General features: G+C 34.0%; 2 protein-coding genes across 5 annotated transcripts in view; both read right to left on the reverse strand.

Annotated features, from left to right (window-relative positions):
* Nucleotides 1–52: 52 nt before the first annotated feature.
* ulk1a (unc-51 like autophagy activating kinase 1a) lies at nucleotides 53–13,374 on the reverse strand. The gene is made up of 26 exons (XM_077715669.1): nucleotides 12,784–13,374; nucleotides 12,612–12,704; nucleotides 12,189–12,230; nucleotides 10,959–10,991; nucleotides 10,846–10,882; nucleotides 9,450–9,623; nucleotides 8,886–8,959; nucleotides 8,705–8,806; nucleotides 7,649–7,707; nucleotides 6,689–6,771; nucleotides 6,381–6,425; nucleotides 6,207–6,295; nucleotides 6,008–6,134; nucleotides 5,873–5,933; nucleotides 5,670–5,759; nucleotides 5,160–5,279; nucleotides 4,971–5,089; nucleotides 4,167–4,380; nucleotides 3,959–4,077; nucleotides 3,516–3,641; nucleotides 3,273–3,424; nucleotides 2,223–2,398; nucleotides 2,013–2,131; nucleotides 1,783–1,940; nucleotides 987–1,122; nucleotides 53–900 (listed from the first exon to the last, which is right to left on the reverse strand). Exons 1-26 carry the CDS (start codon nucleotides 12,871–12,873, stop codon nucleotides 857–859), a joined length of 2,682 nt encoding a protein of 893 aa, XP_077571795.1. The 5' UTR covers nucleotides 12,874–13,374; the 3' UTR covers nucleotides 53–856.
* Nucleotides 13,375–14,949: 1,575 nt separating this feature from the next.
* Nucleotides 14,950–24,197, reverse strand: part of adgrd1 (adhesion G protein-coupled receptor D1) — a 29,754-nt gene continuing 20,506 nt past the window's right edge. For 3 of the 4 annotated variants that reach the window (XM_077715836.1, XM_077715835.1, XM_077715832.1), the window contains 12 exons: nucleotides 22,711–22,784; nucleotides 22,511–22,634; nucleotides 20,612–20,715; nucleotides 20,404–20,515; nucleotides 20,182–20,335; nucleotides 17,986–18,052; nucleotides 17,734–17,800; nucleotides 17,548–17,639; nucleotides 17,328–17,454; nucleotides 17,220–17,261; nucleotides 16,405–16,497; nucleotides 14,950–15,512 (listed from right to left, as the gene is read on the reverse strand). In XM_077715836.1, the coding sequence (XP_077571962.1) occupies nucleotides 15,417–15,512; nucleotides 16,405–16,497; nucleotides 17,220–17,261; nucleotides 17,328–17,454; nucleotides 17,548–17,639; nucleotides 17,734–17,800; nucleotides 17,986–18,052; nucleotides 20,182–20,335; nucleotides 20,404–20,515; nucleotides 20,612–20,715; nucleotides 22,511–22,634; nucleotides 22,711–22,784 (1,152 nt within the window). In that variant the 3' untranslated portion in view covers nucleotides 14,950–15,416. Of the gene's footprint in view, nucleotides 15,513–16,381; nucleotides 16,498–17,219; nucleotides 17,262–17,327; nucleotides 17,455–17,547; nucleotides 17,640–17,733; nucleotides 17,801–17,985; nucleotides 18,053–20,181; nucleotides 20,336–20,403; nucleotides 20,516–20,611; nucleotides 20,716–22,510; nucleotides 22,635–22,710; nucleotides 22,785–24,197 lie in introns of all 4 variants that reach the window. The other variant, XM_077715834.1, reaches the window with a different exon arrangement.

Consider the following 24,197-nt stretch of genomic DNA (forward strand, 5'->3'; position numbering starts at 1 on the left):
TATTTTGTTTGCATATTCTTGGAATTGTAAATGAAACAAAAGTCACAAATCATTTAACATTTTGAAGACATTTATTTTTAACCTTATATTTTGTTACAGTACAGTGACTCCAAGGTAATCTGGTACAATCAATTAAAAGCTACTTTAAAAAAAAAACAACCATTTAAAACAATTAGAAAACACAAGCAATTCAAACAGCTTTTCTTTCCACACTTTTCATTCATAGTCAAGGATTATCCATCAATTAATTTACCTATTAGCAGTGTTTTTCTGCACAAAACATACATCTTAAAAGACACATCATGAACAAAGTAAAAATGTAAACAAAGAAAAAACATGTTCCATGCAAGAAACCTACAAATAATAAATATCTTAATCTACCTAGATAATAAAAGTAACATTGTCCATCCCCAAACTTTAAGAAGGCACAAGCTAAACAATCAACATAATTGGTCATTCAATACAACTGTTTTTTAACTCCTATTTGTCCATTCAACTTTTGCCAAAACCCCAAAAATGCTCATCATTATTTCAAGTATGATCTACGATTGGATAACTACGTGCAAAACACACGGAACAAAAAGTCATGTAACAAATACTGTGCAAATCATCAGTTTCATAAAATACCCACGACAAAAAATTCACTTCAAGCTCATAGACCAAGAAAATCCAGTCTTTAGTGCATATGTCCGAATTGGATTTCAGACATTGGACACTGTGCTCGGAGCAGGTGCTCCAATGGTCATTCCCTTGAAGAGGATAAAAGTGCTAGTGTATGTGAACAGGGGGGATTTCCTCGCTCTACATTCCAATGAGGTGGATCAGGAATGACAAGGCGGGTGCTGTAGTCCAACTGCTACGTTTGCAGAGCCGAGATATGTCGTTCAATAGATTGCTTGCCTGGGAAAAGACATACAAATGTTAGACTCAATTGAAATAATTACCATCTAAAAATGAACATTTCTATAGAGAGAATTCACACATACATCTATCTATACTCTGAATATCCTTTTCTTCAGTGACGAATCGGGACAAACCCTCCAGAAGTACAAGAGCTTTATGGTAGCGTTGTATTATTTCTGTACCACAGTGGAACATCTCATCTAAAGCCGCAGACTGTACCTGAAAATAGTTTGAAAAACACACCAGGTTCAGAAATTGAGGCACCGAACGTTTGGTCGCCGGTCAAATGGTGACAGGTAGTTTACTGTTAAAACCAGCTCTCAAAATTATATTCATGAGATAGAGTTTAATATCTAAAAGAGAGAGAAAGAGCTTAATATCTAAGTACTGTTTAATATCCAAGTACTGTTTAATATCTAAGTACTGTTTAATATCCAAGTACTGTTTAATATCCAAGCGCTGTTTAATATCTAATTACTGTTTAATATCTAAGCACTGTTTAATATCCAAGTACTGTTTAATATCCAAGCGCTGTTTAATATCTAATTACTGTTTAATATCTAAGCACTGTTTAATATCTAAGTACAATTGAAAAGAGTAGATATTTAGATATTAAACTCTCATGAATGTAATTTTGAGAGCTGGTTTCAACAGTACTTAAATATTAAACAGTACCCAGATATTTAACTCTATCTCTCTCATGAATATTATTTTGAGAGCTGGTTTCAACAGTAAACTCTCTGTCACCATTTGACCGGCGACCAAAAGACCAGCGACCAAACGTCCGGTCACAAATTCAAACTACAACGTGTCCCGCAACAAAAAATTAGTTTGACACCCCTCGATTTACATCATTTCGGAGTGAATCAGGTATCTTACCATGTGCACCGTGTAGCAATAGATGAGTTTCTCTGCTGTGAGTCCATTGAAGCGATCCATCAGCTTCTGTTTATCCAGAAAAAAGCTCTGCAGCTGATTGCTCAGGGTTCGACAGCATGTAACACAACTCTTGTACAACTCATTCAGCTTCTTGATGACTTTATGCAAGAGACACAATATGAATAAAGATGAGCATATTCATCAAATCTCACATCAAAACGTTGTCTTACCTTGTTTGACTGTAGTTGACGGAACCAGTCGACCTTGCTGGATATTTTCTTTGGCATCTTGTAAAGCAGTTGTCAGGGACTCTGCTGCTTTCATGTAGAGCATTAATTGTTCGGCATAGCTGCAAGAAGAATATGATGGTTCTTAGTGATTTTTTTAAAAGAAAATTTGTATTGAGGGTATAAAGAAAATGGTTAAATTATGTTTCCAACCTCCATTCTCTACTTAAGAGGCTGATTTGGTCTGTGAGAAGACTGTGTTCCAGAAATGAACCCTCAACGCTGCCATTGGGCTCCAACACGGAGTCTTTCAAAGAAGCCAATTCCATGATACAGTGAACGAAAGCCAGTGTAAACTGAAGATCGCTCAAAACATCGGTATGGACTTGCTGCGTGAAAATAAAAATGCATCAAGAGTTATGTGAGTTCAACTGTCAACATTCCCTTTCTCAAGTGTTAGGATTATTATCAATGTTCTCTCTAATTTTTCTGTTGGTCTGGGCAGAAAGACAACCTCCTTGAGCGCACTGAGTACCAGTATGAGTGACATCATCATTGCTCGTTATGGGCACACCAGTATAACACCTGTCATAAGCAGATGCATGTCAATGTTCACTCTAATTTTTCATGTAAAACATGATGTAAACTACGAAAAAACATAAGAGTGGACAGAGCTACTGCCACTGGATACCCCGTAAACGGCGCCATCATGGGGAAAAGGGTAAAAAATAAAGTTTGGATTTTATTTACTGCGCGCCATTTGATTGCTGCTGCGCAGAGAAGACGAAAGTAGTGGGAACATTGGTTATTAGTGGAACTATTATAGATTTTCTGGCAATGAAGCTTGATTCTAGGAATATTAATCATTATATGTATATGTACTTGCAATGTATAACACTTCTTTTGTAACCCTGATAAACAACGGGAAGGTCGCTCCTCTAAACGAATTGTTTTGAAACCTCGACTTCTCACACTGAAGATCCGCGAAGGACTTTTAAATGTTTTGACTTGGACTCTGCACCAGGTGGCGATACCGTTCGCCCTCTGAAAAAACTCGCAATTGTTTTGATTTCTGAAGATCCGACAGACCTTAAATTGTTTTGCTTGTCTTTGACTCTTATGCGAAAAATGGTCAGGTAAGGATTCGATTCATTAGAATGATCTGGAACGAAGATGCGTAAGGATCGATTCTCTCATGCAAGAGTCAGATATATTTTGTATTTTAAGGTGTATTTGGAAATACCTATCACTCAGTTTTTGTACCTCCATTAGTGTATCTTCCGATAGTTCAGGTGGATGAAAAACAAAACTGCAGTGTGGAGTAACATCCATAGCTTCAGTTTCCCTGTTAATACAGCTTTGATAACGATGGGGGCTGTGACGTAACAAGGCTCCGTTATAGAAGTTAGGAGAACCTGAATAACAAATAAAAAATGAAAATAACTTTAAGAAGAGTCATACAAATATCCATGCAAAAAGAAATGGATACAATTTATTTAACAAGACCTGTTAGCATCCTAGGCAACATTGTATCCGGGGGAGAAGTTCCAAATACTGGAGAACCCAAAGAGAAAACAGCCTTTGGTGGACTCCCCCATACACCAAATCCTGTAGGGTAGCCAGTAGGTGGCGCTATAGACAGTTTAAAAGGACAATATGGTTCAATCAGAGTTAAATAAATACATTCTACTAAAAGTACCATTGCTACTAATGAACTATTACTGAAAAACTACTATTGTTGTCTGGGTCATTCTATATTTCAGCAACAAAATAATGTGGTTGAATTATTCATGTATTTATGTATTAACTTACTGATTACCTATCTATTTATGTCGACAATGTCTTTTTCTGTGTCTGTATTCTCACCCTCTTGCTACTGTGACAACAAAATTTGCCGAATATGGGATAAATAAAGTAATCCAATCCAATTATAAATAAAATCCAAGTACCTGCAGTATCCATTGTCCTTTCATAGCAGAGACTTTCATTACTACTTCTTCTTTCAAGAAGTTGTGCTCCAAAAGCAGCTTTAAGCAAAACATCAGATAGTTTTCCAATGTTTGGTGATCTGGTCAATAAATACACACAGACAGTGCATTAAATTCCTCATACGATTGAATAATAATGCTTATATAAACAAAAAGAACTTGTTTGGACCTTTTGAATTGCGCCTTTTGGTTGCTGGGTTTATTGCTGGTGTTAATGTGGGATGGAGATGATGCCGGGCTAGGGCTATGTCCGTCTGATATCGTTGTGGGTGAATTGTCCAGCTTCTTAGTCGCGTTATCCTTCTTTTCGGAGAACTCTACAGGAAATCCAGTTCTTGTACTACTAGGTAGAGTCTGCTCTGAGGGCCTTGAAGTACTTCCCACTAGATAATCAAAAATAAACAAGGGATTAACATGTTTACTTGATTTTCCTGCTATATATTGTATTAACATTATTTGTATAGTTTATATTGTTGAGTGTATTTGTGTAGTATCATTGAGCTGTAGAGATACGACAAATTCTAGAGCACAGGTGTCAAAGTGGCGGCCCGGGGGCCAAATTTGGCCCGACACATCATTTTGTGCGGCCCGAGAAAAAGTAAATCATGAGTGCTAAATTTCTGTTTTAGGATCAAATTAAAATGGAGTATAGATGTATATTAAATTTACTGATTTTCCCTTTTTAAATCAATAATTGTAATTTTTTATTCATGTTTTTCTGTTTTTTTAGTTCAAAAATAATTTTGTAAAATCTAAATATATATATTAAAAAAAGCTAAAATTAACTTTGTTTTAGATCTATAAAAAAAACTGAAAATTCAGAGCTTTAAGTTCTTTTAATCTATTTATAAAAAAAATAATCTAAATATTATATCTGAACTAGTCAGGCTCACATGAAATCGAGTTGACGTTAACACGGCCCGCAAACCAACCCGTGTCTGACACCCTTGGTTTAGACAAAGTAGTTGGATACCTTGTGGAGAGCACTGGGGTGCCTGGCCTCCTCTTCTAGTTGAACTGTAGGAAGAGGGAGATGCACATACTTTGGTTGGTGAAGAACTTTGACTGTAGCCAGGATAATACAACTGGATCCTGGAAGAAGTGTCAAAGTCAGGTAGAGAAAAGCCTATAAAAGAGAAGGTTGGCGAGTGATTCTTTCTACCTGGTGGAGCCTTGTGTGGAACCTGAATGTTGCAGATTCTGCTCCATACGCTGGTAGTTCTGGATTTGACTTGGGACGGGAATAGGCTCTGAATGGTTGCGGGTATAGAGTGCAGGCTTCCTGTATGGATTAAAGCATATGTGTCAAAGTGGCGGCCCGGGGGCCAAATCTGGCCCGCCGCATAATTTTGTGTGGCCCGGGAATGTCAATCATGAGTGCTGATTTTCTGTTTTAGGATCAAATTTTAATGAAGAGTATAGATGTATATTAAATTTCCCGAATTTCCCCCTTTTAAATCAATAATTGTAATTTTTCAATCAATTTTTCTATGTTTTTAGTTCAAAAATAATTTTGTAAAATCTAAAAATATTTTAAAAAGCTAAAATAAACATTGTTTTAGATAAATAAAAAAACTGAATATTCAGGGATTTTAATCCAGTTCTTTTAATCCATTTATAATAAAAAAAAATCCAAATATTATAACTAAAATGGTCCGGCCCATGTTCTTACCCAGAAGGCTTTCCATGACTGGGCAGCAAGGGAGAGGATGGCGGTGTTCTACAAGCTGCTTCAAGAACTCTCTCAGTGGTTGGTGGGCTTCTGTTGGTAAATTACAGAAATAATTGCATTCTCTATGAAATATTATCTGCATTATGATGACCCAGAACAAATAAACTAAAGACAAATTAGTCTGTTATAAATTTCAGACTCACCCAGTATATATAAGGCAACTTTCATTGGGTGATTCACTCTCTTCCTCACAATTGTACTCATCTGTGATATAGTAAAAATACATAAATTCGCCATCTTTTAAAGAAAATTATGTGCCAAGTTACCTCTATACTTACTGGAAACTTCAGGAGGAACAACCACATAGTCTTCCCTGTAGGATGATGTATTCCGGCTGTCTTGATTGGCTAGTTCTTTCAATTGGAAGACAACAGTGTCCTGGATAGGAGTGTTTTTCCATTTAGTCTGTCAGCAGGGAATAGAACAATTATTTACGAAAAGTGACTTTTTTTGGGGTTTAAAAGGAAATGTACCCACTTGAGGAGAGGCTGGATGGGATGGACATGAGCTGCTGGATGAACTCCCTGAAGCAGAACTAGGATAGAAGCACATAGGAGCTGGAGAGCCTGTTTAAAAACAACAACAACATGCTTTTTTAAAGGGAGGAGTTTGATTGTGTGGAGTACACCGAATAGATTAAAGTATACATACATTTTCTTGAGCTGGTTTCCAAGAACGGGTGGTGGAAAAACTCATCTGCGAATGCAAAATAGAGACATTTGTCAAGCTGATTAAAGAATTCTAAGGCCTGATATACAATGGGAAGGAGCTTTAAGTGGCTTCTTCAGTTAGTGGAATAAATTCATTTGTGCATGATATATTGTGCTAAACTGGTTGAAATAAAAAGGAGCAGTTGTGGGTTGAATTACGGATTAAATTGTTAAAGTTTCTGCAGGAATGTTATTTGGGTTCATTAAATGTCAATGAATTTTATAAGTTTTTTTTATTTATTTTTTTACCGAAGCCGATTCGATCCTTGTGATTTCTCTGTAGAAGTCCCAACAATAGCTGTCTTAGATGACTTGAAGTCTCCTTTGGAACGCTGTGGTGAAGAAAATATATTATCAAACAAAAAATGGCTGTTATATACCAAAAATAGGACACCGCAATTACTAAATTGACAAATACATATCTTTTTGATTTTTTTTCAACTGTTTCAATTTATTCATGAAATAAGGTAAAAAAAAAAAAAAAAAACAACTGGTGTTAAAGTGGCGGCCCGGGGGCCAAATCTGGCCCACCGCATCATTTTGTGAGGCCCGGGAAAGTAAATCACGAGTGCCGACTTTCTGTTTTAGGATCAAATTATAATGAAGAGTATAGATGTATTATAAATTTCCTGATTTTCCCCCATTTAAATCAATAATTGTACTTTTTTAAAGCAATTTTTCTGTGTTTTTAGTTCAAAAATAATTTTGTAAAATCTAAAAATATATTTTAAAAAAATCTAAAATACACATTGTTTTAGATCTATAAGAAAAATGAATATTCAGGGATTTTAATGCAGTTCTTTTAATCAATTAAAAAAAATCTAAATATTATATCTAAAATGATCCAGCTTTTCTTCATAATTTATAGCACTTGGGGACTAAGATAATACATAGTGGCAAGTCCAAAAACTGTCTGAGCAAAAGATATGTGGGTCACATGGAAAATGATAGCAGTGCAGTCCACTCCCTGGCAGCCCAAAAGCAGGATATATATAGAAAGAAATAAACAAACTATGCCTTCCCACAAATTTGGCTAGCTTATCACTGGTTTTATTATAGCATAAGATAAGCATGGTCAAAAGCCACACAAACATGTCAAAGCCAAAAATGAAAAATTCTTGCAAAAGGACTCAATCCAGTGGAGTTTTTTTTTAAAAGTACATTATTATTTATAATGAATAGAGTCATATGTGCAAAAGTTACACCCACCTCGGTACAAGTGTCCTGTTGCATTCGTAAAAGAGGCGGAGCTCCTGTGGTGTGTTAGCCTATAAAATAATACAACTGTATTTAAAAAGAGAATTTATATGCATAGGGATTTGAGAGTCATGGACTCGTGGTCACATGGAAAAACAGAGTTACGTAAGAGTTTTTATAGGGGGGAATCACAACCACTTGTTCTTGTTAGATGTTCTGTAAACAAGAGTCTTTCTTAAGCAACATTCCGATTTTTCCACATGACCACTCGAGAACACAGAGGGTGTCGTTTGGGCACATGGTGTGTTTTATGTATTGAGTTCCTGTTTTAAAAACCACACATCATGTCCAGTTTGGTGTTGACAATCCTAAGGAAGAGCCTTTCGAGGAACCGTGCATGTCAACAAAGCAAATTCACAAGGTGTTACGTAACTGATGCTCTTAAAAAAAAAAAAATGCTCGGACGTTTGGTCGCCGGTCAAATGGTGACAGAGAGTTTACTGTCGAAACCAGCTCTCAAAATTATATTAATCAGAGAGTTTAATATCTAAGAGAGAAATAATTTAATATCCAAGTACTGTTTAATATCCAAGTACTGTTTAATATCCAAGTACTGTTTCATATCCAAGTACTGTTTCATATCCAAGTACTGTTTCATATCCAAGTACTGTTTCATATCCAAGTACTGTTTCATATCCAAGTACTGTTTCATATCCAAGTACTGTTTCATATCCAAGTACTGTTTCATATCCAAGTACTGTTTCATATCCAAGTACTGTTTCATATCCAAGTACTGTTTCATATCCAAGTACTGTTTAATATCTAAGTACTGTTTCATATCTAAGTACTGTTTAATATCTAAGTACTGTTTAACATCTAAGTACTGTTTAATATCTAAGTACTGTTTAATATCTAAGTACTGTTGAAAACAGTAGATATATCATGAATATAATTTTAAGAGCTGGTTTTAACAGTAAACTCTCTGTCACCATTTGACTTGCGACCAAAAGACCGGCGACTAAACGTCCATTCACGAAAAAAAAAAAAACATGTTTTTATGTCACTCACATGAAATGGTGCTTTTCCAGTAAGACACTGGTAGATGATGGTCCCGATGCTCCACAGATCCGCTTTGGCGTCATAATTATGCGACATGATGACCTCCGGAGCCTGCGTCCACATGGGATTAAACTTTAGTGCCATTAAAAATTTTGAGTAGAGGACACAATGTAGTGACCTTAAAACTTACCATGTACATGGGAGAGCCACAAAGAGTTGCCGCCATCGTGTTGGTTTGAAGATATCGTGCAAAGCCAAAGTCAGCTGTGCGGGTTAAGAGAATTTGAGAGATTAGAGTGAAATTATGAAGCATCAGAAGTCTATATTGGGAGTGTATTTGTATATTATTATTGAGCTATTGAGAAACTACTTCTTCTAGTACACTGGTGTCAAAGTGGCGGCCCGGGGGGGCCAAATCTGGCCCGCTGCTTCATTTTGTGCGGCCCGAGTAAATAAATGATGAGTGCCGACTTTCTGTTTTAGGATCAAATTCAAATGAAGAGTATAGATGTATATTAAATTCCCTGATTTTACACTTTTTAAATCAATAATTGCATTTTTTCATCAATTTTTTTCTTTAGATTTTTAGGTCAAAAAGCTTTTTGTAGAATCTAAAAAAATATATGTAAAAATATTTTTGTTTTTCCACTTTAATATTGAATATAATAAAAAAATGTTTTAATTTGCAATGAAAAACAAACCCGAGTTTGACACTCTTGTTCTCGTATACTATAAATGGTAATGATCTGTTTACCTATTTTGATGCTTATGTTGACAGAACTGGGTCTTCTTCCCTTGGGATGGCAGAGCAAGATGTTTTGGGGTTTCAGGTCTCTATGAAGGATGCCTTTGCCCTGAAGAACTTTCATAGCTTGAGCGATTTGCTGGAAGAACGCTCGGATTGTATCTTCACTTAAGGTTCCTTTAGCTGAGGGTCACAGAGAGGAAAATGCATCAAGCTAACCTACAACCTGTAAAAGTCACTATGGGAGTCAGCACAAAATTCCATGCAAAAAAATACAATGCAAAGTGGCTCTAATTATAAACACAAATAAAGTAAAACTATTATAGACTTTTTCCGTAATATTTCTGTGCTAAAAAGTTTTTAAAAAATCCAAACATACAAGCATTTTCTTCAAAATGGGTTAGGCACAGGTGTCAAAGTGGTGGCCCGGGGGCCAAATCTGGCCCAATGCATCATTTTTTGTGGCTCGGGAAAGTAAATCATGAGTGTTGACTTTCCGTTTTAGGATCAAATTAAAATTAAGAGTATAGATGTATGTTACATTTCCTGATTTTCCCTTTTTAAATCAATAATTGTAGTTTTGAATCATTTTTTTCTGTTTGTAGTTCAAAAATCCTTTTGTAAAATCTAAAAATACAAAAAAGCTAAAATAAACATTGTTTTAGATCTATAAAAAAACTGAATATTCAGGGGTTTTAATCCATTTATAAAAAAAAAATCCAAATATTATATCTAATATGGTCCTGGGACCTGAGTCCGACACCCTTGTGTTAAATAGTCGCTAAAATAAAAATATATTGACCAAAAAAACACCAACTTGTTTTGTCTTCTTAAACAGAAAGGCTTTAAATGACACATCAGATACGCTAATGTTACCGAGAATCTTACTTGAGGAAGTAAAGCACCTCTTTCCTAACAATCATTCATTTTATAAGTTTGTTTACAGTCAAAGTCAGGCACACACAGACTTGGATTGCAACATTCAAGGACAACTCCGATCACATTAACGTCACACTGTGTCGGAGAACCTTGTTTACAAAAGGCGCTTAATATTAACGGCCGCAGTGTTTTGGTCTACCGGAGGACTCGGATAAGTGTGTGTGTGTGTGACAGATGGATGAGGTCACGGGTGCCGTGTGAGCCACCCTCGCCTCTATAACGTGCTTGAAAAATAGCTGGCAGGGACACAAAACAGTCAAGTTTACAAAATAGGAGCTGCCCGGGGCATTACACAAGCCGTTTATATCGGTGTTTAAACAACAACGTCAACTGGCTAAATTTAGCATAGGAAAAAAAAATCAAATCTGGATCCTGAACGTTGTCATTGGATGGTTTTGTAATCTGATCAAGGCACAATTTTAGCAAGTTATTTTCCGAGTTTAAAAGTATGTAGAAAGTAACTTACTTTGAAGGTACTCTGCCAGGTCACCTCCATTGCAATACTGTAAAGATAAGAAATGGCATTTAAAAAGAATGGAAGGAAAAATGCATTTTGAAAAAAAATGTTTTTATACATACCTCCATGACAAGATACACACAGCCACCAATTTCCTGTGGATGGAAATAAATACTTTAAATTATTTTTTTTTTTACATGGGTGTAAAAGTGGTGGCCCGCGGGCCAAGTCTGGCCCGCCGCATCATTTTGTTCGGTCCAAAAAAGTAAATCATGAGTGCTAATTTTCTGTTTTAGGATCAAATTTAAAGGAGGATTAAATATGTATATTATATTTCCTGATCTCCCCCTTTTTTAAAAATCAATAATTGCAATTTTTTAATCATTTTATTTTTATTTTTGTGTTTTTAGTTCAAAAAGCATTTTGTAAAATCTAAAAACAAATATATAGAAATATCTGGTTTCCAATTTAGTATTGAAAATAATAAAACAAATATTTAGTTTCCTTTTAAAATGAAAAATTAATGATAAAAAATATTTTTTATTAATTTTTCTGTGTTTTTAGTTCAAAAAGCATTTTGTAAAATCTAAAAATAAATATATAGAAATATTTGGTTTCTAGTGTAGTACTGAAAATAATAAAAAAATATTTTGTTTACTTTTAAAATGAAAAAGAAATGATTAAAATAAATTTTACCATACTAAGAAAAAACATTGTTTTATGTATTCAATAAAAAAATAAATGGAATATTTATAAAATATATATAAAATAAACTGAATATTTTAGGCCATTTTAGATTACTATATTCATCCCATATTTGGAACCAAGAGGGTGAGAATACAGACACAGCAAACTACATTATAGACATAAATAAATAGGTAATAAATAAGTAACTAAATAATCCTCATTGCGCAGTGACTGAATTAATGACACGTGAGATGGCAAAAGTACAAGGGAGTCAAGTATAAAGTATCAGATAACCCGGAATAAAAAAAGGCATGCTAAATGCTCCGATGACATCACTAACTTATAGGAAAGCATATCAATAACAGGTGAGCTAAAATGCTAATTGCAACCTGACCCAGAATGCTGTATAATCATGCAAGTGTGCATCTGGTGTGTTTCTTTAGAAGCCATTGTTACACTGACCATCTGTCCCAAATAAGAGATTAGTTGACAGCTTCCCGGTTGCCAGGCAGGTGACATTAAGACAGGCAGCCATTCATGACATTAAACGTACCATGAAATGTTATTTTTAAGCTAATTATGTTACAGTAAAATTTAATATTAAAACATACAATTGTCAGAACTGCTACAATTTGTGTGTAAAAAAAAAAAAAAGGAAAACTCACCTGATAGTCTAATAGGCTCACAATATTCTCATGCTTGAGTTCCTGGAAGAAAAAATACAAAACAATGAAAAATGATATTAAGCATGATTAAAAAGTATTTGAATGGCAGAAGGGACAAAATTATATTGATGTCCTATGTCAATTTAATGACTAATATTATAAGTACAATTGAGTACTGTAGAAATATTTTCCACCATCACATCAATGGTGAGCTCATAGACAGAAAAAGCAATATATCACATTGACACGTTGAAGTAGCAAGACATTAGTAATTCTCCAAATATGATTTGATCTCCCAGCGGAATATTTAGGGACTGACATATTTATTTGGTTATAGTTTAGACTGGATGACATTTTGGCAGCGTGGGTTCGATTCCTATTCAGTGCAACTGTGATTGACATTGGTAAACAATTCTTAATTACCTTTAATATCTTTATTTCTTTTCCGAGAAGAGAGTGGGATTTAGCCAGATTTTTCTTGTTGATGCATTTCACAGCCACTTCAATGTCATGTTTCTTGACAGGTAAAAAAAAAACAATATTAGATAGGTTGCCAAATAAGAATGAAAGTTGAAAAATCACGGATATAATTCACCTCTTTGTGTCGTCCTTTAAAAACAACAGCAAAGGCACCATGGCCAATCAGGTGCTTCCTGTTGAACTCGAACTTCCCAACAGACTCCATCAGCTCCCTCGTGTCCAAGGACGGCAGGCAAGGCAGTTAGGCAGGATCCGGAGGACGAATCACCGAGTCATGCACAAAAACACAACCCCAAAACCTTCTCTGGACGCTGGGAATTCCATTTTAATGTCCACCAAAAGAGTCGTTAGACGCCATGGTAGTATCACTTTAAGAGGCAATGTCAACGACCGTCCAAAACAAGTCTAAACACGTGCGACAAACTGTAAAAAAAATAGAAAAAAGTAATAGTTCTAACGCGTCCTTTGTTTGTCCAGCATAAATAAATATACTTATTCGTAAATCTAACGATCCGTATTCAGCTAAAGCTCATATATTAACTTGTTTGGTGTCCTCCTCACCTTTTATCGGTCTCAATTCCCTGCGCTCATGTTACTAATGCGCATGCGTAAAACAAACTGGGACTACTTGACTGTGGTGCATTAAAAGACATCTTGTAAATTTGGAACTTTCAAGAATGGACCATGAACTACTCATGCTGATGAAAATATTACATTAACCTGTCAGTTATGGTGACCTAAAAACAAGATGAACAATCATAAATAAATAAATTCTACACTTTAGACAAAAGTTTCTACTGGTAATACATAATAATTTGCCCATTAAATAAAAGGTACACTATAAAACAATACATGAATAATAAGTGTTCTGATGTTGTAGACTCCATTGTGGAAGGGCAGGAATTCCGTTTATTGTATACAATGCTTATAATTAATCACAAATAAATAGTGTCTTGGAAAGCACAAAGTAAAGTACCGTAGTGAAAACCGATGAAAGTTAAGATGAAAAAACTAAAAGATTGCAATACTTTTTCAAAGTTAACATGTGAGTGCTTGAAAATGTTACAGTAAACTGTTTCATTTTCAAATTGGGGTTGATACAGTGTTAATACAGATTAATGACGTGTAGATGTCATCTCCCTTTGTTCTCACGGTTATGAAAATAAAAAGTAGAATGTCATCGTATTAAATGAAGCTCTGGAAACAGCAAAAAAAACCTGTAAAACTTCACAAAACAGTGTTTATACTCCACTGCCGAAGGCCAGTCAGCTCATTCCAAGAATGAAAACAAAACACAGAGAGAAATAATAACTGTTGAGGCCGTTACAAGTAAAACACAGTGAACAAATCGATTAATCACAAAATAAATATACCATATCAGAATAACCCATGCTCCAATTTAATTTTACATCTTGCCTGTGTTATTTTGCAATTGGCTGCGTTGTGATATCTCCAAAAGGGTGCTCGGACTTTTGGTCGCCGGTCAAATGGTGACATAGAGTTTACTGTTGAAACCAGCTCTCCAAATTATATTCATGAGAGAGAGTTTAATATCTAAGTACTGTTTAATGTATAAGTACTGATTAATATCTAAGTACTGTTTAATATCCAAGTACCTTTTAATATCCAAGTACTGTTTAATATCTAAGTACTGTTTAATATCTAAGTACTGCTTAATAACTAAGTACTGTTTAATATCTAAGTACTGTTTAATATCTAAGTACTGTTTCATAACTAAGTACTATTTAATATCTAAGCACTTTTTAATATCCAAGTACTGTTTAATATCTAAGTACTGTTTAATATCTAAGTACTGTTTAATAACTAAGTACTATTTAATATCTAAGTACTTTTTAATATCCAAGTACTGTTTAATATCTAAGTACTGTTTAATATCTAAGTACTGTTGAAACCAGATCTCAAAATATATTCATGAGAGTTTAATATCTAAATATCTACTGTTGATTCATGAGTGAGTTTAGTATCTAAGTACAGTTTAATATCTAAGTACTGTTTAATATCTAAGTACTGTTTAATATCTAAGTACTGTTTAATATCTAAGTACTGTTTAATATCTAAGTACTGTGAAAACAGTAGATATTTAGATATTAAACTCTCTCATTAAGATAATTTTGAGAACTGGTTTCAACAGTACTTGGATATTAAACAGTACTTAGATATTAAATAGTACTTAGATATTAAACAGTACTTAGATATTAAACAGTACTTAGATATTAAACAGTACTTAGATATGAAACAGTACTAAGATATTAAACCCTCTCTCTTAGATATAATTTTGAGAGCTGGTTTGAACAGTAAACTCTCTGCTCACGCTCCAAAAGCCACGTGAAACTGTTTTAAACGACCGTACTTACCGACACAGTAAATAGAGCCAAACTCTGTTATCATCTGACCAAAGTAATGAATTTCAAATGAAATAAACTTGAGCTAAATGATCTTATCTAAACACAGGAAAGCCTACATTAGATGTCGCCACTCTACCGCACAGTTTCCTAGTCACAAAAACTGAATAACGGTACATTGTCGTGACCTCATGACCTTATCTGCGCCAACACGTCGTCATTAAATGAGATGCTAATAAAGCACAGTTCTTTGGGTTGATTTCTCTTAAAAAGTGGAGAATCACATCACCCTGTTTGGCATCCCTTGAATGTTGCTCACATTGGAATTGTGTAGGAAATACTTTGTCATTCTACTCTAGTCTACACAGACTGATTTTTCATTGGCCTACACTGCAGAGAGATCAATACGATTGGCCGAGTTGGTACTTTTGTCCCATGTGTTCATCTTAGTGGGGGATACACACTCCTTGTTTCCACTCATCTAAAAGATAGAAGATCGTGAGAGTGTAAATAAACATTGTTTTACATCTAGAGCCTGGGGGTGTCAGACTCAGGTTGATTCGCGGGCCGCTTTAACGTCAACTTGATTATACATGGGCCGGACCATTTTTGATGTAATTTTTAGATTTTTTTTATTTATAAATGGATTAAAGGAACTGGATTAAAATCCCTGAATATGTAGTTTTGTATAGATCTAAAATAATGTTTACTTTAGCTTTTTTTAAATATATTTTTCGATTTTGCAAAATTATTTTTTAACTAAAAACACTAGATCAACTGGATTTCATGTGGGCCGGACACTTTTTAGATATAATATTTAGATTTTTTTTTTTTTTTTTTATAAATGGATTAAAAGCCTTGAATAATTAGTTTATTATAGATCTAAAACAATGTTTATTTTAGTTTTTTTATCAATTATTTTTAGATTTTACAAAATGATTTTTGAACTAAAAACACAAAAAATTGATTAAAAAATGACAATTATTGATTTAAAAGGGGAAAAATCATGATATTTAACACATATCTATACTCTTCATTTCAATTTGATCCTAAAACAGAAAGTCGGCACTCATAATTGACTTTCCCGGGCCACACAAAATGATTCAGCGGGCCATATTTGGCCCCCGGGCCACCACTTGGACACCTGCGATCTAGACAAATTTAGGGTTTGATCCAGTTATTTTAATCCAATCCAATCAAAAATAAACTGGAGTTGACGTTAATGCGGCCCGCAAACCAACCCAGGTTTGACACCATTGTTTTAGGCCAAAAAAAAAACTGGTCCGGTCGAGATCTACTTGGCATGAATGCGGCCCGCGAAGCAAATTGAGTTTAACACCCCCGATCTACCCTTAGGTGTCGCATGGTCTCACAATATCAGAGTTGAAGGGCTTCACGTTGATGTGTCGCATGGAGCTGCTGGTGAGCGACCACACTTTAGTCTTGTGTTTGAAAGCAGCTCTGACCTACAGAAAAAAAAAGGGAAAACAACATTACACCATCGCACATTCTGGCCAAATTCAACACTGCTGGAGGGTGTGTGGAGATTTGCATCCCATGAGGCTTTGCAAAAACCAAAACAACAAAAAGACTAAAACATGGATTTAACGCAAACTACGGCCCACGGGCCACATTCGGGCCGCTAGGCGTTTTAATCCGGCCCGACTACGTTAGCCAAATTCTGTTTTTTTTTCTTTTACCCAAGATGGCGCCGTCACGTGGAAGCTAATGGCAGTAGCTCTGTCCACTCTTATGTTTTTCGTGTTTTACAGCCCCTCTATTTTTTTTAATGACATTTTAATATTTCTTAATACATTCATTTGTACTTTACTTTGTACTTTATACTTTTTACTTGAATGATGAGTATGTTCATACTTTAATCCATTTTATTCTGTTTATGTTTCATATGTACTGTTAACGGATGCACTTTTTTATATGTATCGTATCTTCTGCTGACCCCGCCCATCTGTCAAATTTTTAAAGTCAATGTGGCCCCCGGGTCGAACAGGTTGCCCATCCCTGATCTAAAACAATGTTTATTTTAGCTTTTTTTAAATATATTTTTAAATTTTACAAAAATATTTTTGAACTAAAAACTGAAAAAAAGATAAAAAAATGACAATTATTGATTTAAAAGGGGTAAAATCAGGACATTTAATGTACATCTATACTCTTCATTCAAGCATACCTCGGAGTTGAGAAGACAATGAAACAGGAAGACGAAGAAACCCTGTAGAGAAAGAGAACGTAAACATTTAAGGAGTATTTTGGAACTGCAAAAACTTAGAAAACTTACCTGCAAAGAGTTAAAAATGGCAAAAATATAAAGGAATGGCAAAGAATGCGTGTTAACAGCTAGAACACCAAATATCCAGGAAATACCCAGTATAGGTAAAAGTACTGCTACAGCCTTTGCAGTAAGCCTAAAAAGACAAAAAAATTAAGTAATAATAAAAATATTTAGTTTGTTTGTTAATAGCTGAAGAAAATCTTGCAAAAAAAATAATTGTACTCACTTTACTGCATTAGCATCTCCATGAACTTTGTAATTTTCTCCACTAATACGAGATATAATTCTGGTTACTGATATCAAAATGCCAATGTTTACCTGTTATTACAAAATGAAAACATAAATGAAGTTATGCTATTTTTCATAGGCTATAAAAATAAAGATAATGTTATTAAAAAAGAGTGAAATTTACCACAATGACACACAAAGCCGGCGCCACAAAAGCCCAAATGGCGCCATTTTTCAGCGATAACCAACAGCTGAGAAAGAAAAATGAGAATAGACATTCCAAGTGTAAGAGATTATTATTGTGTATGGTCACTATGCAAAAAAAAAGTATATTTATTTAACAGTTTTGATGATGATGCAATGTCATTGGGTTTTGATGGAGTTTTTAATTCAATTTGCTGTTATTCAATGACGCTTCGTTTTCCATCTGACTTACTTGTCAACTTCACCGTAACTGCCCAAAGATGATGTCATGGAGACGATGCATATCACAAGTGGAGAACCTGGTTAAGACAAAAAAAGAAGAAGAAAATGAGAAAAATCAATGTCAATGAAAAACACAGGTGTCAAAGTGGCGGCTCAGGGGCCAAATCTGGCCCGCCGGATTATTTTGTGCGGCCCGAGAAAGTAAATTATGAGTGTCGACTTTCTGTTTTGGGATCAAATTAAAATGAAGAGTATCGATGTATATTGAATGTCCTTATTTTACCCTTTAAAATCCATAATTGTACATTTAAGGCCATTTTTCTGTGTTTTTTTGTCCAAAAATCATATTGGAAAATCTAAAAATATATTGAAAAAATAAAAATATACAGTTTTAGATCAATAAAAAAAACTGAATATTCAGGGCTTTTAATCCGTTTATAAAAAAAAAAAACTATGTGGGCCCGACCATTTTAGATAAAATCTTTAGATATTTTTGTTTATAAATGGATTAAAAGAAGTGGATTAAAATCCCTGAATTTTCTGTTCATTTTTAAACTAAAACAATATTTATTTTAGCTTTTTTAAAATATCTTTTTAGATTTCACAAAATTATTTTTGAACTAAAAACACCAAAAAAATGAATTAAAAAAATTACAATTATTGATTCAAAAGGGGGAAAATCAGGAAATGTAATATACATCTATACTCTTCATTTTAATTTGACCCTAAAACAGAAAATCAGCACTCATGATTGACTTTCCCGGGCCGCACAAAATGACGCGGCGGGCCAGATTTGGCCCGCGGGCCGCCACTTTGACACCTGTCCAGTCTAAACTGATTTTTTTCATCCTGGAAACAACCATAATCACAAAATCCATTATCGCAAATAACAAACAACCTCTGTGTATGCCTACCAATTGTTATGTCATCCACAATGTCCCAAAACATATTGACTGTACTTATACTCAAGTTCAAAGGTTTCCCGTACAGTACAATGCGTCCAGAGTCGTAATCAGCAGCGGGAGAAGATAAATACCGTTCAGACACAATGAAATGTACATTGAATTTGTACTTTAAGATTACACTCTATTGTTCACACTGTACACTTTCCCACCGGCATTGTAAAATGTACATTTTTGCTACATTAGACCCACCCAAGGTTAGAATAAAGGAAGTTATGCAGAAAAAAACATTATGTTGCCACTAATGGATTTAGCATGTGAAAGGTTGGGGGTGCTATTCTTTAAAAGGCATGGTATACATGTACAAATATCCAAGTTTCTTTTTTTAGCGTACGATTTGGAGAAGCAATTGTTATAGTGGAATGCAATTCAACAATTCAAAGCAGATGTGCACTACAGGCGATAAAAAAACATGAATGAATGAATATATTTGTATACAAAGTTCAAGAGAAAAATACAATTCACCATTAGTTCCTTTAAATCAGGGCCAAAACACTATTATTTACCACATGATGGCCCAAATAGTCCAAAATTCAAGCTATATTATTGATTCATTCATTTTCAGTACCGTTTAAGGTTCAGGGGGTGCTGTAGTCTATCCCAGCCAACTTTGGGGAATAGTCACGGGAGGCCCTGAATTGATTGGGCCAATCACAGGGCATCAAATTATACTCCTAGTCAGTTTTTGGTTTTATTTCCTCTTTCAATAGCTTTTTTGCTTTTAACTGTCTTATTGGTTTAGTATAATTTCTATGTGGTTCAGGTTCAGGATTTAATATAATTTAATATAATTTCTAAGTAGTTCAAGGTTTAAGATTTAATATAATTTAATATAATTTCTATGTAGTTCAAAGTTCAGGGGGTGCTGGAGCCTATCCCAACCAACTTGGGAGTATAGTCACAGAAGGCCTTGAACTGGTTGCCAGGCGAATTACAGAGTGTCAAATTATACTAGTAATTTTTTGTTTTTATTTCAATATTTGTTTTTGTTTTTAACCATCTTGTTGATTTAACATGTATTTAATCTTCCTATCAATCATTTGCATAGAAAATGAAAAACCATGTTATGTCTATTTCTCAATTAATTTGCCTACAATCATCTTTTGGTCAACGTCAAAGCATGTATTATTATTATCTTGCGGCATGATAAAGTGTAATATCATTTTCTATGATGGACAAAACTGACTTTTTAAGAGATTTCATCATTAATCCAAGAATGAATAGCGAACTAATAACCAACTTACCCCAACCAATACCATAGTAGTATATGTGTTTACTGCCTTCTGACCCAAACACCTTGACCACCATACTGTACAGATGAAGCCCTTCCACGAGCATCCAGGCGAATGCGCTCAGAAAAAAGAAGTGGAGCAGGACAGCCATGATCTTACATGGCAACTAAAGACAGAAAAAGTCACTTTTCATCCATCCTATCATCATAATGTTATTCTATTTCCTATAATTACCGTTCCAGGGTCAAAACTGGCACTGATGAGCAGCAAAATCTCTGCCACCAGGATGGCAAAAGATAGGTTGGCATGGATGTGGTAGCGTTGGTTCCGGATAGTACTTACTGACCTTGAAATTAGGAATGTGACACATTTAAATTAAACAAGAAATATTAATGTTAATAAGAGATAAATTATCAGCTAAAGTGATGAGAGGGATACTTACGATAGGACTGCAAATGTGACAAGTGTGATGGCCAAACAGAAAATGGAAATGGAGCATCCAACATAGCCAATGGTTGATAGCGCCACCCGGTGGCGAGCTGTGAGCTGGGGGCAGACACATATTGATCATTATATATAATAATACAAGCCATAAAAGGCCATATTAATTCATTTCATAATCTAAAGTTAATGGGATGAGTGCAAATTTATTTTATCAAATAAGAACTGCTATGAAAAAAGCTTAAATCACATTTTTTATCAAAAAATGTAGATTCCCGGTCATTTAAAATACATAATTCCTATCACATGACATCTGAAAGAGCACGGTAAAGTAAAAAATGTATCTTTATCATTATGAATATATACGTTTCCATTAAAAATAAACAATATTTTACATTATGTCTCAATAGAAAAAACAAAAATACAATTTTTTTCTGAAATAAGAGCTAAATAAAGCATAAATCACATTTTTTATCAAATATTTTAAATTCCCTGTCATTTAAAATACATAATTCCTATCACATAACATCTGTAATAGTACGGTTAAATAAACACTATATCTTAATCATTTTGAATATGTACATTTCCATTAAAAATAAACAATATTTTACATTATGTCCCAAAAGAAAAACCTAAAAAACAATTATTTTCTCATATTGGGTCGCAACTAAAAGAAAAATTTTAAATTCCCTATCAATAAACATGTTAGCCCTATAAAATACACAATATAATACAGTATATGACACCTAAAAAAACATAGTATACTGTAAAACTGCAATAAAATAAACCACTCATCCAAGTCATCTTGAATAAGTAATTTTTGTAGTTTCTTGACAACACATGTGACAAGTTTATACTTCTTCATTCACACACACTGGCGTAGGCTTTCTTACAATGTGTTATTTTAGAGTCTCAGCTATTTCAAGAGTTTTGGCTTTGAGTCTCTATTAACTGTCTTCACATGTGCCTTGTCATTACCAAAGTAGAGCCGTGTCTAAGACATCTCCAAAAAGGATATGTGGTACATTCCCTTGCAGCTAAGGGACCGACCGGGCCAACCACTAATTACAGAGTGACTAAAGGGAAAGAATAGCATCAAATACACTTCTGCATTTAAATACAGAACTTAACCACTGTGCGATCCTCTATTTAAAAAAAAAAAAGAAGCCAATGCAGTACTCCAACTGCTCCTACTGTACACATAGCATTTACTACAAATGCAAATTGTGAAAAGGAATAATTCTATTTTCTGAATATATATATATATATATATATATATATATATATATATATATATATATATATATATATATATATATATATATATATATATATATATATATATATATATATATATATATATATATATGTACATGTATGTGTATATGTATAGGTATAAGTATATGTATATGTATATGTTAATGTATATACATATGTATATGTATAAGTATAATTATATGTAATGGCTGGCTCTAGAGGTGACTGTAAAGTAGTGAGTGCTTCATATACCTGGAAGTCAATAGCAATTACCGTATTTTCACGACTATAAGGCACACTTAAAAGTCTTACATTTTCTCCAAAATAGACAGTGCGCCTTATAAATGGAAAAAAATGTCATTCATTGAGGGTGCGCCTTATAGTGGTGAAAATACGGCACTGGCATATTGTTGTAAATCGTGACCCTCTTTTCGCATGATTATGGAATTGTTTTGCCGAATGGAGGCTTGTTTGTTTATTTTCCAATAGAGTTTTTTTTTTAGTTCGGACGATGTCAAAATGGATTCTTACTTGCAAGTAACACCAGAGATGTGAAATTAATAGATGTCTCCTTGTATTGTTTTATATTATATTAAAGATAAATACAAATAAACTTAACATTCTTCAAACCAATAAGTCGTACCTCCAGAGGAACCACTTGCATAAGAATGGCAAAATTGGTGAGATGGTTGCACAAACATACAGAATATGTCATGTTTCCTTCGGAACGTAGGCAGCCTCGATTGGACCACACTCCCTCTTTAGAACTAAAAAAGAAAACAATAAATTGTGATGATTTAGGCGAATAATAAGTATGTAAATCAAAAACATATACACACACACCTGTAATCCAGAAAAGCGCAGTACACAAATACTTTATTGCTTTGGTTTAACACTTGATGCATCTGCTCTGCACTCTGAAAAAGATAACAACATTTAAAATTAGACAAAAAAACAGATACATTTGGCTAAATTTCTGGGGAAAAAAATAAAATCAAAATTGATTTTAATGGTGTCCAAACTGTGGCACGAGGGCAATCTATGGTCTTTCGCCAGGTTTTTATTGGCCCTCCAGATAATTTTGAAAATATTGCAAGTAGTCCATGAATGAAGCTGGATAACTTAAATATTTAGTTTTCCAAAGAAAATCTTCAAAAAATGTTCAAAAAAAATCCAATTTGATGATTGGCTTGGTGATTTTCTTGATTTTTTGATCTATTAATAGAAACTAATGAGGCAATATTTATAAAAAAAATAACATACATTCCCCCACTGTCCCCCAATTTTGCTCATCTCTTCAAAAAATAAAATCAGTCAGATTTTAAAGTTGCCCTTCACATTCTTGGAATATTTTTTTTTAAAGTGACCCTCGGAGAACCAAGAGTGACCATCCCCTTCAAAAACCTAATGAAAACCTTCCCTATCTATGACAGATTTATTTTCCTATCACGACACACTCCTTCCAAATAATCTCCAATTAAGCGATTTGGCGTCCCTGGAGAGCGTGAGCTAATAACTGAAGCCCGACCATTGACCTTGTTGTTAGGTCAAACAAAAAACAAGACATTTTACGCCTCAGGCTGCACACAAACTCTAGTAAAAAAATTACACTCCAATTTATGCTCAAATCACGACATAAACTGCATTTGCAACTTCTGGAAAAGTGCGAGTCCAAGCTCAAATTGACAGTTGGACTGTTTTCTGGCTTCTTAGCCTGGTAATTTATTCCTAATGTTTTGGATAGTGCAACACCTTGACTTGATTACGGGACCACTCTTGCTTTTATTAAATATATATATATTTTTTTCCTGAAAACTGAAATATATATAAAATATTCGTTTTTATTTCAACTATTTTAAAAAGGAGTACAAACTAAATATTCTCTTTTAATTTGTTATTTATGTTTTTTTAAGTTATTTAAAAGAAGGGAAACAATATTGTTCATACTTTTCTGAAACTGATAAACATTAAAAATATATTATTTTTTATTTCAATGATTTTTTAAATATTATTATTATTATTACTACTACTACAACTACTACTACAACTACTACTACAACTACTACTACTACTACAACTACTACTACTACTACAACTACTACTACTACTACAACTGCTACTACTACTACAACTACTACTACTACTACTACAACTACTACAACTACTACAACTGCTACTACTACTACAACTACTACTACAACTACTAAAACTACTACTACTACTACTACTACTACTACTACTACTACTACAACTACTACTACTACTACAACTACTACTACTACTACTACTACTACTACTACTACTATTATTATTATTATTATTATAATATA

The sequence above is a fragment of the Stigmatopora nigra genome, chromosome 4 (assembly GCF_051989575.1).
Source record: "Stigmatopora nigra isolate UIUO_SnigA chromosome 4, RoL_Snig_1.1, whole genome shotgun sequence".
Lineage (NCBI taxonomy): Eukaryota > Metazoa > Chordata > Actinopteri > Syngnathiformes > Syngnathidae > Stigmatopora > Stigmatopora nigra.